At 41.0% G+C, this 19,045-nt stretch overlaps 1 protein-coding gene across 2 annotated transcripts in view; it reads left to right on the top strand.

Moving 5' to 3' along the window:
- Window positions 1–19,045, top strand: part of Atf6 (activating transcription factor 6) — a 177,476-nt gene that overhangs the window by 54,657 nt on the left and 103,774 nt on the right. For both annotated transcript variants that reach the window (XM_052201325.1, XM_052201324.1), the window contains exon 10: window positions 13,364–13,495. In XM_052201325.1, coding sequence (XP_052057285.1) covers window positions 13,364–13,495 — 132 coding nt within the window. The remainder of the gene's footprint in view (window positions 1–13,363; window positions 13,496–19,045) is intronic.

Raw genomic sequence — 19,045 nt, 5'->3', positions numbered from 1 at the left:
AGTACACAAGTGAAGATTAGGTTATGCTGTAAGAAATAAGGATGGGGCTGGAGGAAGCATTCTATGAGTGTCCGTTTGAGACAACAGACATTTGGAACAAAAGTTTAAAATGGGTCAGTGATCTTCACAGCCATCAGGTGTATCTCATTTCCACTGTAGATGGATCTACTATAAAATGGCCCCTTCTTATTAAGAAAAGATTTGTGTTTACAAAAGAATTCAATGGCCAAGATGGAAAGGGGGATTTAAGAATGGGAGAAAGTTAAGATGTTTGAAAATCCTGACGGGAAACCATCTAAGATCTGTCTTTCTCTGCAAGCTGAGGGAACAGAACACCAGGTCATGGAAATATTAAGAACTTTTAAAGTTTTGAAATATGTTTAAAAGCTTACATTGAAGACAAGTGAAAGAAAGAAGTGCTGGAAGATTGGAGGAAACAGGAGGTTCTTAACAACTTGGGATGTTACCAAGAAGGAGAAAAGACAAAACTGGCTGCAAAACTCATAAAAGCAGAGAACTGTTTCTTCTAGGCAAGGTTGGCAGACGCAGTCCACATCAAAGCCCAGAGAAAAACAGGGCTTCTAAGTCTGGAACCTGTCGCATAACCAGATGTTGAGAATCAAGATTTGTATTATTCAAGAGTGCCTTTTCATTGCCCCATTGTTTGTATAGCTTCACCTGCTGGAGGGAGTCTGCCAGAGGAGAAGAGAGTTCCCAGATGTTTCTTATCAGTTTCACCTACAAGATAGTTATTGAACAGCCCAGTAAAATACACGTACACTGTCTGTCTCTTTCTAGCCCCCCCCCCCCCCCCAAATTAAGCACCTGGGCCACAAAGATAGATGGCTCAGTGATTAAGAATACTTGTTCCTAATGAAGACCTGGGCTTGACCGCCCATACTTTCATGGTGGTCCATAAGTCCAGTTCCAGAGGATCCTCCTCAGGCGCGAGGCACACACATGGTGCACAGACATACATGGCAGCAGGGCATTCATACACATAAAATAAATCTTTAAAAAGTATATAAGAATTCCCCCTTAAAAACGACAATAATGAGAAACCTTAAGTAATTACTATTATGGTGCAGATTATGAGTTCTAGCTGAATTTTCTTGAATGCCACTGAATTAAATTAGCCAAACAAATGGATAGTTTAATCAGAGTTTTCTTAAGGATTCTAAGTTTAGGAACTTAAACTATTTTTGATGAGTTAATTATAAGGTTTTAGATGTGCAATGTAGAAATCATTTTGTGACTTACTATTATGGGCCCATATAGAAAAAAAAAAACAATTTGTCACACATACCTTAAGAAATATTCCCTGAAAGTTTTGGTTATAAAATATAAATATACCTTACATCTAAAGTAAAAGAATTTGTGAAAGGTAATGTGTAACAAAACAGATTCTGTTGAGTTTTGGGTTACTGTATAGTCATCACACAGAAAAAGAAAATAAATTTAACTGAATTAATTTATCTAACCTTATTGATTTTATGGATGGTGAAGAAGATATCTAGTTATTTTTGGCATGGGATTCAAGGAGTCAGCCCACTCTGGGTGGTCTAGAAAAATAGAGACTCTGGGCCTCAGGAAATGGCTAACCCGTTTGAGCCAGACCTGGTGATATAAGACTGTAATCTAGCTACTCAGAAAGGTGAGGCAGAAAGATCACAAGTTCCCAGCCTGTTTGAGCTCTACATAGTGAGTTCCAGGGCAACCCTGACATCTTAGCAAGACTGTGAATGAAAATAGGAACGATCAGACTAGGCATATAGCTTAGTTAGAGGGTTCGCCTAGCATACCCACAGCCTTGCTGCATAAGCCACACTCCTATAACCCTAGCGTTTGGGAGCTAGGGGCAGGAAGATTAGAAGTTCGAAGTCATCCTTAGCTATATGGCAAGTTCGTGAGCAGCATGGGCTACATGAGACCCTGTCTCAAAAAACAATCTACAGAATCAGACTGGCATTATGGCTATTTGAACTGCCACTTACAGAAGATCAAATGTATTAGATAAAAGAAGAACTACAAATACACAAAAGTAATGAAAGATAAAGTTGATTAGAACATTTTGGAGCAAACTAGACATATGCTAAAATGAGCAAAACATCAACTAACTTAAACCAACTATATCAGCTGGAAAGATGGCTCAGTAGGTAGTTGTCACAATAACTACTTTTGGACCTAAGTTTGAGTCCTCAGTTAAGAGCCAGTTTAGGTAGTGGGCAGAGGCAAGCAGATCTGGTGGATCCCAGGGGCTCGATGTCCAGCCAGTCTAGATTCACTGAGAGACCCTGTCTCAAAAAATAAGTTGGAGATCAGTAGAGGAAGACTCTTGGCATTGACCTCTAGCCTTTATACACCCATGCTTGGGTGAGTTTAAATATAGATGCACACACTTATACACACACACACACCACAAATACAAAGAAAAATAAACCAACTGTAACAGAGATTAAGAGGTAGCATGAGAGATGTTAAAAGACGTGAGGTCATACCACCACAATCCATGATTAGAGTCACATTACAGGTGATGCCATCATAGCCATGTGATAGAGTAACAGTACCAGGTTATGCCACTATAGTAATATGGCATCTGGTATCTGACAAACATGCCAAAAAGAACACCATGACCACTTCTGTGAAATAGTTGCCCTCAAATGCATTTCTCTGAAGTTAATCATAAAAAAAGATAAAGTCTAGATAAGGGGCACTGTACAAAAATCACCTGAATCTTTAAAAATATCACGGTCATGAAAGCCAAGGAAAGGCAGGATCACTCCGAGAATGAAGGAGAAAGCAACACGAGCAAGTGATGTGTTCCGTGGAGCTGGAGCAGAAAATGGAATTAGCGGGACTGAACGGGGACGGGGACTGCAGGGGAGGCACGGGCCAGTGAGTTAGGTCTGCTGCCTGTGCGCTAATTGCTTCAGCATTGGCACCGAGGAAACACTGGAGAAGTATATGTGAGTCACGAAACTCTTTGTAAGTCTGAAATTACTCCAAAGAGAAGTTTCCATTTGAAGTGTATCATACCCTCGGATCTTGCCCTCCCCTCCCACTCCCACTAGTCCCTTCCGCCCCCTGATGTCCCTCCAGCATGTGTATAACTGAGATTTTAACGGAAACAAATGAACAAACCCAAACAAACAAAAGTGAGCGATATTTGAGGAGAGATGGCACCAGAGAACAGGATGGCATAGACAGAGAAACTCCGGGATCTATCACAGTGGATCCCAAAAGGACTAAGGAAGATGGGGAAAGGCAACATTTGAAGACACTAAACTAGAAACATCCCAGAATGGATGGAAGACGGCAATCCTTGTACTTAACAGGCTTAGGGTAAATAAGTTCAGGGGAAAGAAATGAACCAGATAAAAAGATATCCACTCATATCCACCTCCCAGCAACACCACAGAACAGAAGCAAACAGAAAATTTCCAGAACACCCAAGACACAAGCAATATAGCTTACTCACGAGATCATTTTAATCAAAGTAGTAGCTGACTTCCCAACAGTATCAAGGCACTAGAAATCAATGGAATACTATCGTGAAAGTTTAAGAGAAAGTTCAACCTAGTGTCTCTCCTGACAAAAGCACCTTTTAAATATGGTAGTACAGGGCTATCTGAAGACACACAGTTGGCAAGGGCTTCCTATTAGCAGACCCTCATTAAAAATCGCTGAAGTTGTATTTGAAGAAGAAAGAAAATGTCCTTAATAAGATTTAGACAGAGAAGTGGCTAGCTAACAACCAAAAATGAAAGTTGAGCGAAGATTTTTTTTTTTTTTAAAGTTGGCAAAATGAACTTGTAACAATGCCTGGTTTGTTAGATTAAAGCAAATCAAGATGGAAATAATTACTGATACATTGGAAGTGATAGGATCGAACTAGAAGTGCTGTTTATTTTGGTTTGGGGAGATAGAGACACCATACCTAGACCTGCTAAGTTAAACTTTTAAGGTTTTGGACTAAGAAGCCACAAAATACAATTTGACTATTTCATTTCAAAGAGTATTAAAGGGAAAGAACTAGACAAAAAATGTATTCTGTGATGGAGATGAACTTGTGAAAATGGAATGACTGTGTGTGGTGGGGGTGACAGAGGCACACAGGCGCCACAGCTCATGCATCACAGTAGAGGACAACCTTGGGTGTAGGCCTCAACTTGCACCTTGTTTGAGGCAGGGTGGCTTTGCTGTTAACTGCTGTGTGCACCAGGCAAGGCGACTCACAAGCTCTGGAGATTGTCCTGTTTCTGTTGTTCATCTTGCCTGATGAGTACTGATCAGCATTACAGATGATGTGCTACCTAAGTGTACTGAGTACTTTCATGAAGTACTGGCTTTACGTGGCTTTTGGGGATTTGAACTCATGTCCTTACAATTGCACAGGAAACACTATATCCACTAAACCATTTCACTTGCTCCTGGACTGGACTTTTGTCTTTAGGAGGCAAATTTTGTTTAACTAGAGTGAAGAAAAAGCAAATTGAACCTTACTATGTGAAAAGAAACTGTAAGGCTATAGGAAAATTCACAGCTACGGAGGGAAAAAGCAAACAGTAGCCTAAAGCAACCTGAAGGAGAAGAACATCATTCTATGTAGTAAATCTGTAGACACCTCCCTATTAGGCTTGTCTTTTGTACTCAGGAAATTCGTAGGCCCCTGTTCTAAGCAAACGAGTCAGGTCATATCCCTGGGAAAGCAGCTCCTTCCTGGCAGGTTGGGCTGCAGTTTATAGATTTCTGTATTGGGTTTCCCCTTTCTTTTTAAAAGCCAGTAAGTCACCCTTTCTGCAAGTGGTAAATTCCTATCTCAAGGACATTGTAAATGCTACGTGAAAATCAGCAAGTGCTGGGGAAAGAGTTCTTTTTCCTCTCCTGTTCTGGGTTAGGTGATAGGCCCTGGCTAGATCTGCAGTCTGGAGTTTGGGCCTTGGGACATGCAGGAGGGAGACAGAGCTTGCCGTGAAGGGCCCAGCCGCCGCTCTGTACGTTTGCATGAGCCAGCACTTTAAGGGAGCAGCGACCATGGATCCTGCGCATCAAGTGTGAGTCAGGAGTCAAGTGTGAGTCAGGACTCAAGTGTGAGCTCAGAGGCAAAGCTAGGTCCATTCCAGCATTCTTGGGCTTGTCAGCCTTTCATTGTTTTACAGGAAGAATTCTAGTTTCGCATCCTGAGATGAGCTTGTCCCCAAATCTGGTTCCAATTGTGCCCCTTGTTTGATTGTTGAGCACATTTGGCTGTATGATATCACCATTTTGGCTGAATGTTAAAAGACACTGTGTAACTTAGATGTCAGAATTCAAACCGCCAAGTATAGATGGGTTTGTTCAGCCAGATTCTTAAATGTAATCTAATTCAAGCTCTTGGCTGAAAGTATGTTCCACATTTATCAAGATGGCACATAAGCATCTCAAGTACATATAAAATATATCTAAGTACCAGGTGTTACTGAGTCAGGATTGTAGAGCCAGCGCCAGGCTCTTTTCTAGATAGTTTAATTTATTCATGACTGTCAAAGTGTCTGCAAGGTAGTGGGTTGGTTCTGTTTTCTTTCAGTGTAGATGTCAGTCTTTGTTTAGATGGCTCCCAGTCTGTCTTCTGCAGACTGGATTTTAAAGGCGTGGAAAATCCTGCTGATGGTCTTCTCTGGTCTGTGCTTTCACATGAACTGTCTATAGTGTGCTTCCAAGGAGCACGCCAGGGCCTTTATCACATATCACCAGGCCACCTTCTTCTTTAGACCTCAGTTATAGTGAAACAAAGGCTAATTGAAGTTAGACACTGTATCCACACCTAACTTTCTTCTTTACCTGGAGTAGATATAACCCTGGGAGGGTATCACTTTTCAAGCTAAAAGTTGGTAACTTGTGCCATTTCCTCTCCAAGAGGGCGTCAGTAAGAAGCTAGACCAGGTTAGAAGACTCCTGTCAGTGTGTAAGCTCAGTGCATTGCTGTTTTCTCCAGATTACTATGTAAATGTAAAATATGGAGCAGTGAATGGTTTGCCAAAAGTATATGCAGAGATGATCCTGCTGCGTCAGCTGCAGGTCATACATAGTAAAGGAGTGGGTGGCTCAGCTTCGGACCGGGTGCAGAATAGGAGTTGTATGAAACTTAATCTGTGAACATACAAGTGTAATTATAATATTATCTATCACTTAGGCTTCTAGGAAGTTTACCATCAGTGCCATTTTTGTCTCCAGATTTGAATTATTTTATCATTTCAGTAAGTATTTTAGGGATCATTCTGCAGATTATTCTTAATTGCTAATGTCTACATGAATTATGGACATGTGCTATACACTTAGAATTTTTGATATTCCATTTTCCAAGTATAAGCAGCATTTATGCTCTCTCTGTAGTCCGTCTGTCACAGTGCGACCCTGGATGAGCTACAGTTAGGGAGTGTATATGTAGTCAACACAGTTTATGTGGCCTTCTATGCCAGCGCGTTACCAGTACTCTCGCTAAAGCAGTCCTTCTCTCCCTTCCCTCTATCCTTCCCTCCTTTCTCTTTTTTTTTTTAAAAAAAAATTAGAAAATAAGAAATAGAAATAAGTCAATTGGAAGAAAAGAGAATATGTGAAGGTGGAGACAAAGGTCTCAGAACTGTTTAGGTGGATTGTGTGTTGATAATATTAATACTTTGTTGGTGACAGTAGCTAGTTTGTGTGTGTGTGTGTGTGTGTGTGTTATACTATCAGTTATCGAACCCTACTATCAGTTATCGAACCCAATGAACCAAATAGTAATCTGATTTCCCCATGTGTTACCTCATTTTTCCTCCTCCTGCCTTAGGCAGCTGTTACTGGGATTGTTTTACAGATGAGGAAACTGAAAACACAGTTATTGGCTGAGCTGGAGCCCTGTCTTCATCACTAACAAGGCAAAGGCTTCCAGGCGGGCAAGCCCTTCCGGTTGGGGGAGCAGTGTCTACTCCAGCCTGCCGCTCTGCCCCTTCCCCTAAGGCTTAGCCTTGGCTGGGAAACAGGAAAGTGTCTGTCTGATGAATCGATTGGTTTGATGTAAGTGTAACAGCAAAATGAAGACATGAAGTATCCATAAAGCTCACTTATTTTTTATTTAAAATAAAAACAAATTCCAGAAGTGCCCCCTATGCCAGCCACTGACCCACAACAGCACAGAAATTTTTATATCTTTCAGTTTACGCTACATTAAGAGATAATACATTTAACAAGTAAAACCGTCACGTTGTAAATTCTTTGATCAGAATGAAGTATGGTAGGGTAATGGTTTTACAAGTGGCTAGGGGGTTGTTGGCATGTCGCTTTAAGTAATGATTGCTGTTTAACAGATGTGTGAGCTAAGGTTTGAAGGAGATGAGGTTAGCTGTCTGGATATCTGGGGAAGAGAACTGCAAAGGCCTTAGCTGTTGCAGGAGCCCTAGTGTGGGAAGTGTGTGATTCATTTTCAAGGGTAAGCAAGGAGTGTGGGCACACTTATGTGAACAGGACAGGAGAACTAAGAAAATATCATGGCAGCAAAATATAAGGGAAGGGTCAGATAAATATTTGGGCTTTTCATCATGCTTGGGTTGTGGAGAGGCATAACAGTCTGACCTAGATATTTAAAAGGTCACTGCAGTTGCTATGTTGTGAACATATGAACTGGGCAAGCAGGAAGGCAGCTGTGCCATTAAGTATTCCGTGGCGTCCTTGGGCTTTATAAAATATGTCCGCATCTGCTGTCTCATGTGACTCTCAGAAGAGCTCTGTGACAAATTTGCTATTTTTCATAAATTTACTGTGAGGAATTTAGGCTTAAAGAACTTTGCTAAGGCAGGCGGTTGAGTCACATCTTGAATCCAGATCTCCTGCCTTCCATCTCTGTGCCCTTTCCACTGTCCCACATCAGACCCAAGGTCTCCATGATCTTCCCCAGCTGAAGGTAATTCGGCTTTTCATGTTTGGTTCCTTGAGCATCAGCAGTGTGTGGTTTGGGGTGATGAGAAACAGTGTTCCTCTTACCTGTGGAGATGGCTTCAGTTTAAAAGAGGTCTACTGCACCTTACACAGGCTTGCCCAGGGTACACTTGGGTATATGCCGTTTCATGTTCAGCCACTTGCTGTAAAGACTGGATATCCAAAATCTTAAGGAGTAAGTGACCTCACGAATAATCTAAAACAGTTGTTGAAGTTTAGGACTTCAGAGAGGAAAGAGGAAAGTAACAAAAGTAATGCTTCTTTCAAACTTTGGGGCAAATTGAAGCCATTCATGTGGTATTAATCTCTGCTTTTCAGGATGGTTGACCCTAACCTGAGCAAGGCTGTCTGTGTAAGGGCTGTCCTGTGGATTAGAATTGTGACTCTTAGTGGATACTGTGTTGATTGTAGAGACTTAGGCTTCTGTAGTATTTGCTAGTTATTTAAATCGTCGACAGAACGTGACTTAACTGAATTATAAAATGTTCAGTTAGGGAGCTAGAGAGTTGGCTCAGGGGTTAAGAGCATGTTCTACTCTTGCAGAGACCTAGATCCAGTTCCCAGCACCACACAGCAGCTAACAGCTGTCTGTAACTCTAGTCCCAGGGTATTCATCCCCTTCCTCTGGCTTCTAAGGGACTGTATGCACATGGTATGTGCAAAGACATACATGCAACCAAAACATAAAAACAGGTAAAACAAAAATAAATAGATTTTCAAAGTTTAGTTAACTGTTTTATCAATATTCAGAGAAAATCAGTGGATGCCCACTCACCCACCTAAGTTAGAGAGTCAGCGGATATACACTCACTCACACTCACCTAAGTTAGAGAGCAGATATATGCTCACTCACCAAAGTGAGTTAGTTAGTCAACAGGTGCACACTCACTCACCTAAGTTAGAGAGTCAGTGAGTGCACACTCACCTACTGCACGGCCTTGCTGTGCCTGACTCACCCTTTTGTGTTCTTGGAAATTTAATTTTTTCTCAATAGTACAAAAATACTCAGGCCAAGAATATAAAGTTCATATCATCAGTAATTTTCTCACACCCTTTTACATGCTTGGCCACTTCAATAGCTGCCAAATTCCTCTGGATATTTATAATATGACAATTATGCTAAGAGAATCCTGAAATCTGGCAGTAGAATGAAATTCCTTTAAATACTAATAGATACAAGGAAACTATAAAAATGAATTTATTTTTGTAGCAAAACTTAAATTTTTCCCAGTTATTATACAGTTCAAGTATTTTTTTCTTTTTAGAAATTTCACTTTAAGCATTAAAATGTGCATGAATTGCAACCCTTGCTCCACAAAAGAAAGCAAAAAGGGGGAAGATAGTGATTTTATTTATTTTATCATTGTTGTTGTTATTATTGTTGTTGTTTTGAGACAGGGATTCTCTGTGTAGTCCTTGCTGTTCTGGAAAACTACCTCTGTAGACCAGGCTGACCTTGAACTCAGAGATCCAATTGTCTTTGCCTCTAGAGTGCTAGGACTAAAGGTGTGCACCACTGCAGCCTGGCTATCAGTGAGACTAGTGGGTTAAATAAGCTAAGTCATGGCTTAGCTTATTTAAATCCCAGCTGTTATCCCATCATTGAGTTCCTTGCTCAGAGTATTATATTGCCTCTATATAATGAAGTGTGGTGACATGCATTAAGTGAGATTTAAACTCTTTGGTTAAAAGAAGGGTATAAGTCCCTGAAGTGGCTGTGGTGACAGCTGTGGGTACACTACTATTACAACATCAAAGTCATTACCAGCAGAGGAAAACAGTGGCACTGTCATGTCAATAGGACACTTGTTTCCTAGTAAATGTAGCTAAGTAGGTGTCGCACAGTTTTGTTGCAGGTGAAATAGACGGAAGGTTAACAGCTTCTTAAATAAGCTCAGTATGTTTGTGGCGGTAGCTGGCAGTAGCCGGAAATAGTGGCATGAAGTGCCAGGTCTTGGACTGGTGGTCAGGTGATCGGTGATTGAAGGTGGTGATCAGTAGACTCTTTAAATCATCAACACATTAACAATATTGAACCAATTTACAAAAAAAAAAAAAAAAGAAAGAAAGAAAGAAAGAAAGAAAGAAAGAAAGAAAGAAAGAAAGAAAAAAGAAAAGGAAAAGAAAGAGAAGAAAAGACTCAACAAGCCCCAACTTTGCCATGTTGGGCCGCATGCGTCCTTCTGTGTCCCTGGGCCCCCTGCCCAGGCTTCTCAATTGTCCACTTCAGCTGGATCCACTGTAAAGATGTAAGTCTTGGAGGGAAGAGGCTATGGACATGGGTGGAGCATCCCAATCACTGGCAGACGTCCGGACAGCTTGTGGAAACACCGACTTTTAGACAAGCGCCCCAGAGTTTCTTCATACAAGAATATGCATTTCCAGCCAGTTACTAGGTCATAGCAGCGCTGCTGGGCCCAATGTCTTAGTCTGAGAGTTGCTGCTCTAGAGGATTCTGATCACACGAATGATGTGAAGCCACTTTTAGAAGGTGGAACAGCCACGCTGACTTCTCAGTTATAGCCTGACAGTTACGTTAGGGAGATCACTTACGGGTTAAAACACCAGCTGGTAGAGCCAAAGAATTGTTCTCGTGGTCTGTTTGCCAGGCAGTGGTGAGGAATAGTAAACCAGTAAACTAAAGCCTGAAGTGCAGGTGACTGGTGGAGCTACCGCCCAGGAAGTCCCTAGGCTGTCGGAAGCATTACGGTTGATGTGCGGAAGAGTGTAAATTAACACAAGCACAACCTGACTTGTTTCTGTTGTGTAAAGTGTTAGACATACTGAGCGTGGCAGGCAAGGCCATGTGTGGGCGAGCTGTGGTTATTGCTGCTGTCTCTTCTCTCTTAAGATAGTCCTCTTCCCACTGTGCTGCCTGTGTGCACTAACACGCTCCCCTTCCCTAAGTCATGGCCGCCGGAGCTGGTGTGCTTCTCTCAGATAACTATTGCCTTTCCTCATGCTCACTCTCCACGTTCTCTATCGACTGCTGGCTGTTAGATTACCTCACGATCCACAATGGAGACCCAGTGCTCTCAGCTATTGTATTTCATAGCGTTCTGTTTATTCCGGTTATGACACTGGTCACCCTTCCGTCTGTCAGTCAGCCAGTCGATCTAGCTAGCTATACAAAGTAACATAGCTTTGTTTTAAGGGTTATTTATTTTAGGTATGATCGCTCTATTTGCATGTATGGCCACAGGCCAGAAGAGAGCATCAGATCCCAGTACAGACGGCTGTGAGCCACCATTTGGTTGCTGGGAATTGAACTCAGAACCTCTGAAAGAACACACAGTGTTCTTCAGGTCACTGAACCATCTCTTCAGCGTACTTTTTTTTTTATCCCTCCCTCCCCCCTTTGGATCTTTACCACTGAATAGCTCCCTGGAACATAAAAGATATTCAATACTTGTTTTTTTATCTGATAAAATATTTGGGGAATTGCGATCAACAATGTAGTAACACCCATGGAAACCCTGTTTGGAATCGAAGTCCTGACTCCAGTTGGGTGGGAGGTTTCCTCAAGTCCCTGGGGGCATCAGAGCGCATCTGTCTGACAGGAATGATAGTGCACTGGGTATGCTCTACGCATAATGGAGGGACTGAACAGACGTGTTTTATTAACATAAGGGAAAGCTCTTAACTTTTCTTAGCATATTTTTTATATAGAATTTTTTGATAACACGTGTGAAGAATTTTCTCTAAGTCTTAAAAAGAAAACACAAAACTTCCGTCTTTATTTACTTTCCTCCTAAAACTCTTACTGTTTACTCCTTCGTCCCTGCTTCCTCACTGCTCTGCCCCCTGGTTCAGTTGCTCAGTTTGACTTTATCCAGGCCTCTTCAGTCAGAGAGCCTGCTCGGTCTCGTCCTCAGGCTCAGTGGGTACTGTTCGAAGCATCTCCCCTGGGTTCCGTTAGCCTTCTAGATCTCTCCCCCAGGTTCAGTGTGGTAGATCTCTGCTCCAGGTTCCGTTAGATAGCCTACTAGATCTCTTTCCCAGTTCAGTGTAGCATTTTCCAGGTTCAGGTAGATAGCCTACTAGGCCTCTTCATGGGCAGCAAGACTTGCAGTGTCGCATGGATGCTCAAGTATTTGGCCTGAAATAAATAATTGTAAGGACAACAGTATTAGTTTTTAGCAAAATTAAGTTTTATATAGTGGTCATAATTTGGCAGTCTACCTTTCAAGTTTATGGTATGTCGAGATGACAGCATGCCACGTGAGAGTGGCAGGGGGCAGTGATTTCTAGTGGAAAAGAATCGAGAAACTGAGAGTAAGAAATCAGAAAAGGATTCTAGAGAAATATATCTGCCTCTTGTTTTTGCCCGCCTTGTTCACCCATATTTGGAGATAAAGTGCTGTGTTCCCTCAAAGGCTTTCACTTGTAGACCAAATAGTCTTATGCTTCCCTAGGGGATTCCCTTTGTGTTGAGTCAGCATCATGACTAGTGTAAAATATGGGTGTAGCTTTATAAAATAATACACATATTCAAAATGATATTGATAAGCCAGATTTCAAAGTACATGATTGATGAGTTTAAACTATTAAACTTATCCCCACATTGTGTGTCTGCTTGCCTGCTTATGTTGTGGCAAGGCTAGTCGTGTGCGTGCCTACTGAAAGGGAACAGCTCCTGTTTCATTTGAAGTATCTGCTCATTGAAAACATCTGTATGCCACATTGGGGTAGATTTTCTACCTATTTTATTTATATGTACTTGTGTGAGTTTCTATTCATACATGTTAGTTTTCTGTTATGGTAATAAATACCCGAGATAAGTCAACTTAAAACACAGAAAGGTTTGTTTGGCTCTTGCTTTCAGAGGTTGCAGTGTAAGTCCCTGTGCTCAGCTGCTTTGGACTTGTATTGGCACAGTGCATTGTCAGGAACTGTTCTGTGGAAGAAGTCTGCTTACCTCACATTGCTGGGAGGTGAAGATGGGGGCAGAGGAGGGACGGGGATCCCAGTACCCTGTCAACAGCAGACTCAATGTTCTCACTCGTCTACTAGGTTTTAGCCCATAAAGGTTCCACCACCTCCCAGGGGATCCAAACCTTCAGCATCCAAGTCTTTGGGAAACAGTTGAGTATAAACCACAGCAATTTATATAATGTAATTAGAGGGCTTTACAGCAGGTAAAACACTGCTTTTGTTTAGTCAGTTTATAAACACGAGCTTTTATACTTATCAAAATTATTTTGCAGTTGTTGGCTATGTGCAGGCCGCCAGGCCTAGAGTATTTAAGGAGGTCGATGCTGGGACGTGTTTCTAGCGTTACTTTTGCTGTTTGTGTGAACCTATAAGGCCAGTCTTGCTTGCTTTCTAGCTATGTGTAGCATACACGAATGCCGTTTTCATTTCAACCTCTTCATTTTGTTGTCGGTGTTGGTTTTGTTATGTTTTGCAGCATGCTGGAGCAAGATTCCAGGAGAATGAAACCTAGTGTGAGCTCTGCCAGTCAAAGGAGGCATCTTTTAGAATTTTCATCGAAAGAAGTTAAAGACACATCTGATGGTGACAACCAGGAAAACAGTTACAGGTGGGACCGCCTACTGGCCGTATTTGATTTAACGAACTGGAGAGGTCTTACCTCCTATCTCTGTACATGTAAATTGGTCACATAGGTTTCGGTTAGTGGGCAAGTAAACTAGTAATGCCATGAATGTGTTGTATTTTTATGATCAATTTTAAGAATAAGTTTATTTTGAAACAGTTCCCAGTTTAGGATTTTTTTCATTGATTTATTTGCTTTACATCCTAATGGCAGCCTCCCCTTTCTCCCAGTGTCACCCTCATTTGTTGAGATGTGATTATGTAATCAGTTTGTCTGTCCTGACATACATATATACTGAAATACATGTGCCGTCTTCAGTTTTTTCACTGTTATTATGGTTTAGCACATTTATTTAATACTTACGTCTGGATAGATAATACGGCAGAATGATATAGTTGAACCGATTTGTGGTCATGAAGTAAAATTATCTATTTGTTATTTTCTGATTTCTTTCCTTTTTATAATTTGACAGATACCTTGGTAAATTTTCATTTTGCTTAGTAATAAAGCAAAAGATATACATGAAAATACAGCTCCTATAGTCTTTTAATTAGAAGAAGGTACGGTAAATAATTTTGGGACTGTATCCTTTTTGGTAAACATTGCCCTGTGTGTTTTTAGATTCTTATCAGAGGCAAATAAAACCAGACTCTTGAGCAGTAGGCAGAGAGCTCACAGTGCTTTGGGATGAAGTGCTTAAAATTGTTAAAGACCTGGTTACCACAGACTGTCTGCTGTATTACAAGGCAAAGGCCGTAGAGGAATCAGCCTTCTCAGCGTTTCCTCTTGAGGTTGAGTAAGGAGTCAAGAATCTTATATAATGCAGCTCAGCAGTGATGGCGGCCGTGATGGAGGCTCAGCAGTGATGGAGGCTGTGATGGAGGCTCAGCAGTGATGGAGGCTGTGATGGAGGCTCAGCAGTGATGGAGGCTGTGATGGAGGCTCAGCAGTGATGGAGGCCGTGATGGAGGCTCAGCAGTGATGGAGGCTGTGATGTAGGCACAGCAGTGATGGAGGCTGTGATGGAGGCACAGCAGTGATGGAGGCTCAGTAGTGATGGAGGCCGTGATAGAGGCACAGCAGTGATGGAGGCTGTGATGGAGGCTCAGCAGTGATGGAGGCTGTGATGGAGGCTCAGTAGTGATGGAGGCAATGATGGAGGCTTAGCAGTGATGGAGGCTGTGATGGAGGCACAGCAGTGATGGAGGCTGTGATGGAGGCTCAGCAGTGATGGAGGCTGTGATGGAGGCTCAGCAGTGATGGAGACTGTGATGGAGGCTCAGCAGTGATGGAGACTGTGATGGAGGCTCAGCAGTGATGGAGGCACAGCAGTGATGGAGGCCGTGATGGCAGAAAGCACTACGTGCTGTTTTCTGCTAATCTGTTGTTTATATGTTGAATTTGTCACATTTCTGAAATGTTGACATGCTGATAACAGCATTTCTAAAATTGATAGTTTATTAGTTTTCTTATCTTTCTAAAATGTGCCCAGGTTTTCTCTCCATGTTCTATAATTTTGAGTTCTCCACAGGTGGTCTTTCAAAGATTTTAGTTTTAGTTTAATAGTCTTTGGATTTAGAGGGTTTGATTAAATACAGTTAATTGCTAAAAAGAAGTAAAATTGTTGAGTTGGTACTTGAAGACACACTTGTTTTAGATAACTTTATAGGAATATTATTCACTCTAAGATAATCATAGTAACCAGAAGCCTTCGTGTATTTGCTCACATAGGCATGATATAAAACACTGACTCCTGTGACGTGTAGTGGACGGTTCACACATGTCACTCCCCGTGGAGGTCTGTGGAGGGCAACTCTTAGGGTGAGGTTTATCACCTTGAAAGGAGTACCTGAAAGGTGTAAGTCACCTTTGTGTCCCCTACCCAGCGTCACCACTGGACAAGAGAACATAGATTCTTAGGTCTCTTGAAGTACTACAGAAGGTTATTGTAGAACAATTTAGGAGAATTAGGCAAAAATTAGTTCATTAGTTTGAGGTTTTTGTCATCATCATCATCATCGCCATCATTATTGGTGGTAGTAGTAGTATTTTTGAATACAAAATACTAAAAAATTGTGAAACATTTGAAAACATCAAGTTATGTTCAGAACTAAATTTTATGTTTATATGTGCTGTCAGGACATCTATATATTTTTTTCTTTGAAAAAAATTAAATTTAAAATTTAAACTGCTACTATTTTACTAGTTTCCTGTCTTTCAAAAGTATTTAAAAATTTTCACTGGCACAGTACTTGAGCATATTTATTGACTACACTGTGTCTGTCATTTTGATAATGCACAATGATTGGACCAGAGGAATTAGTGTATCCATCATCTGAGACAGATATTCTTTTTTTTTTTTTGTCTTTTTTTAAAATATTTTTATTTTCTATATTCTTTGTTCACATTCCAAATGATTTCCCCTTTCCCGGATCCCCCCTCCCCATATGTCCCATAAACCTTCTTCTCTCCATCCATTCTCCAATCACCTCTCTCTATTTTCTCTGTCCTTATATTCCCTTCCCATGCTAGATCAATCCTTTCCAGGATCAGGACCCTCTCCATACTTCTTCATGGGAGTCATTTGTTATGTGATTTGTGCCTTGGGTATTCAGGGCTTCTGGGCTAATTAATATCCACTTATCAGAGATTGCATTCCATGTGTATTCTTTTGTGATTGGGTTACCTCACTCAGGATGATATTTTCCAGATCAAACCATTTGCCTAAAAATTTTGTGAATTTATTGTTTCTAATTGCTGAGTAGTATTCCATTGTGTAAATATACCACATTTTCAGTATCCATTCCTCCTTTGAGGGACATCTGGGTTCTTTCCAGCTTCTGGCTATTATAAATAAGGCTGCTATGAACATAATGGAGCATGTGTCTTTATTGCATGCCAAGGAATCTTTTGGGTATATGCCCAGGAGAGGTACAGCTGGGTCCTCCGGAAGTGTCATGTCCAGTTTTCTGAGGAACCGCCAGACTGATTTCCAAAGTGGTTGAACCGCCAGACTGATTTTCAAAGTGGTTGTACCATCTTACAGCCCCACCAGCAGTGGAGTAGTGTTTCTCTTTCTCCACATCCTCGCCAACACCTGCTGTCTCCTGAGCTTTTGACCTTAGCCATTCTGACTGGTGTAAGGTGAAATCTCAGGGTTGTTTTGATTTGCATTTCCCTAATGACTAATGATGTTGAACACTTCTTAAGGTCCCTCTTGGCCATCTGAATTTCTTCAGGTGAAAATTCTTTGTTTAGATCTGTACCCCATTTTTAATAGGGTTATTTGGTTCCCTGGAGACAGATATTCATTCATTCTTTGTGTTGAGAACATTCAAATTCTGTTTACTACATGTGTTGAAATACTTGCTGTATTGTGGTCAACCAGAGTTTACTGTGCTTCAGAACACGTAAAGTAATCCCTCTCCTCCTGTCACCCTGGCACCCATTAAGGCCTCTCCTCCCACACCCCTCCCGCTCTCCCCCATTCCTTTTTAGACTCTGATAGCATGATTGTATAAACAAACAGAACAGCGCCTCCCCCCAAAAGACTCCCTGTGATGGCAGGTTTTTAGCTTGCACATCTAACAGAGAAAATCGGTACTTTCCGGGTGTGTGCCTTGTTTCCCTTAATGCATTGGCCTGTGAATCGGTCCATGTCGGTGAAAACAGTAGAATTTCAGTATCTGTTATCAGTAGACAGGTTAATTTCCATGTCTCGACTACTATGACTGGTACTGCAGAAACACGGGCATGCGGAAAGATGTCTTTTTGACATGAATTTTGATTCCTTTGAAATAAAGTAGTTGGGTTTCTAGCTCTCTGAGGAACTTGTATTAGTGAAAATAGAAATCTTTGTCTTGCTCCTGAGCTTAAAGGAAAATATTTCTGTTTTTTCCATTCAGTATGATGTTTGCTATGAGCTGTCATATGTTGATTTTTTTGTCAATGTCAATTTTATATTGTTGAGATAATTTTCTTTTATACCTAATTTTCTTTTCTTGTTTTTGATTAAGGCTAGGATGTCGAGTTTATTGAGTGCTTTTTCTTCATCTTTTGAGACAATCACAAAGTTTTTGTTTTCCATCTGTGGACGTGGTGTGTTACACTTACTGATTTGTTTACATTGAGCCATCCTTGCATTTCTGTGATAAATCCTACTTGATCACGATGTATTGCCTTGTTAATATGTTGGCTTTGAGTTGCTAGTACTTTGTTGAGAATTTCCATAGCTATGATCATCAGAGATTTGGGTCTGTGGATCCCTCTTTTAGTTGTGTTCTTGCCTGGTCTTGATGTCAGAACAACTTTGGAAGGGTTTCTTTTCTTTTACTTCTTTGCACTAGTTTTAGACAAATTTACATCAGTTTTGTTTTGTTAGTTTGTGTTTTGAAAGAATCTCATTAAGGTGCCAGGCCAGCTTCAACCTAACAATCTTCCCTGTCCCAGCTTCTGGGACAGCTGGCACGCTGACACATACTCCTACTGCATCTGGTTCACACTGGCTCTCCTTTTGCAGTTTGGTAAAATTCAGCGGGGAAACTGTCTAGCCTTGGGCTTGTGTTCTTTTGGAGGTGGGGATAGAGACTTTTTATAACAAATTCAATTTTCTTACTTGCTGTGGGCCCATTCAAGTTTTCTATATCATCATTTGTATTTTTAAATGCCTCATTCTGTTTCAGTTTAGGAGAGTTATGGTTCAAATAGTGGAAGGATAGATTATAATCCTATTGTATAACTATTATATTTGTTTGTGATTAGCATATAACCGCTAGCAAATTGCATTGCATAGATTTTTTTCAATGTTAGAAGTATATGTATGTATACATATCTATATTTGTAATAGTATTTGCTTGTCAGCCAAACTGGGATACTTTTATGAAAGAGTATTAGTAGTATAGTGAGAGCTAGTATTAATTTTTACCTCAGGACAGGACATAAGGCTTAAATCACACTTGTCTTCTAGTAAACAGGAAGGGTGGTTTCCGCTCATGGCATCAGCCACAGTGTTTTTAGGAATTCTCATCAGCTCTAGCTCGCAGCATTGCACTTTCCTTTAGTGATTTGTTTGCTGAAGCGTCTTTTTCTGTATGGAATGGTTTGCAAAGATCCGAGGCCTCTGCGGTCTTTGGGTTAATCGGGTCTGATTGTCTCCAGATGGCTGCTTTCTTAGCCTCTCCCCTCCCTCTCTCCCTTTACCCCTGCCAAGTCTACTCTTGTATTTCTCCTATCAGATAGTTTGCTTCTCTACATTTTTGGCTGTTAGAACAAAGTTAACCCACACAGGTGTGCAGAAATCATTACTAGAGTTTAATCATATGGAAAGAAAATTACAGGTCAAAAATACAGTTTTGAAAGCAATTTTGGATTTTCCTCATGGAATTGGAAAAGTATGCAGGTGTGATTTTCAAATGACGTGTGTGTGTGTGTGTGTGTGTGTGTGTGTGTGTGTGTGCATGTGTGAATGTCCCATGTAACTTTAGTTTTTACTTCTTTCACTTGTGCCATACACAGAAATCATTACTTTTATTTTGA

Source organism: Apodemus sylvaticus, chromosome 12 (genome assembly GCF_947179515.1).
Source record: "Apodemus sylvaticus chromosome 12, mApoSyl1.1, whole genome shotgun sequence".
NCBI classification, from domain to species: domain Eukaryota; kingdom Metazoa; phylum Chordata; class Mammalia; order Rodentia; family Muridae; genus Apodemus; species Apodemus sylvaticus.
This window is presented reverse-complemented; position numbering and strand designations above follow the sequence as displayed.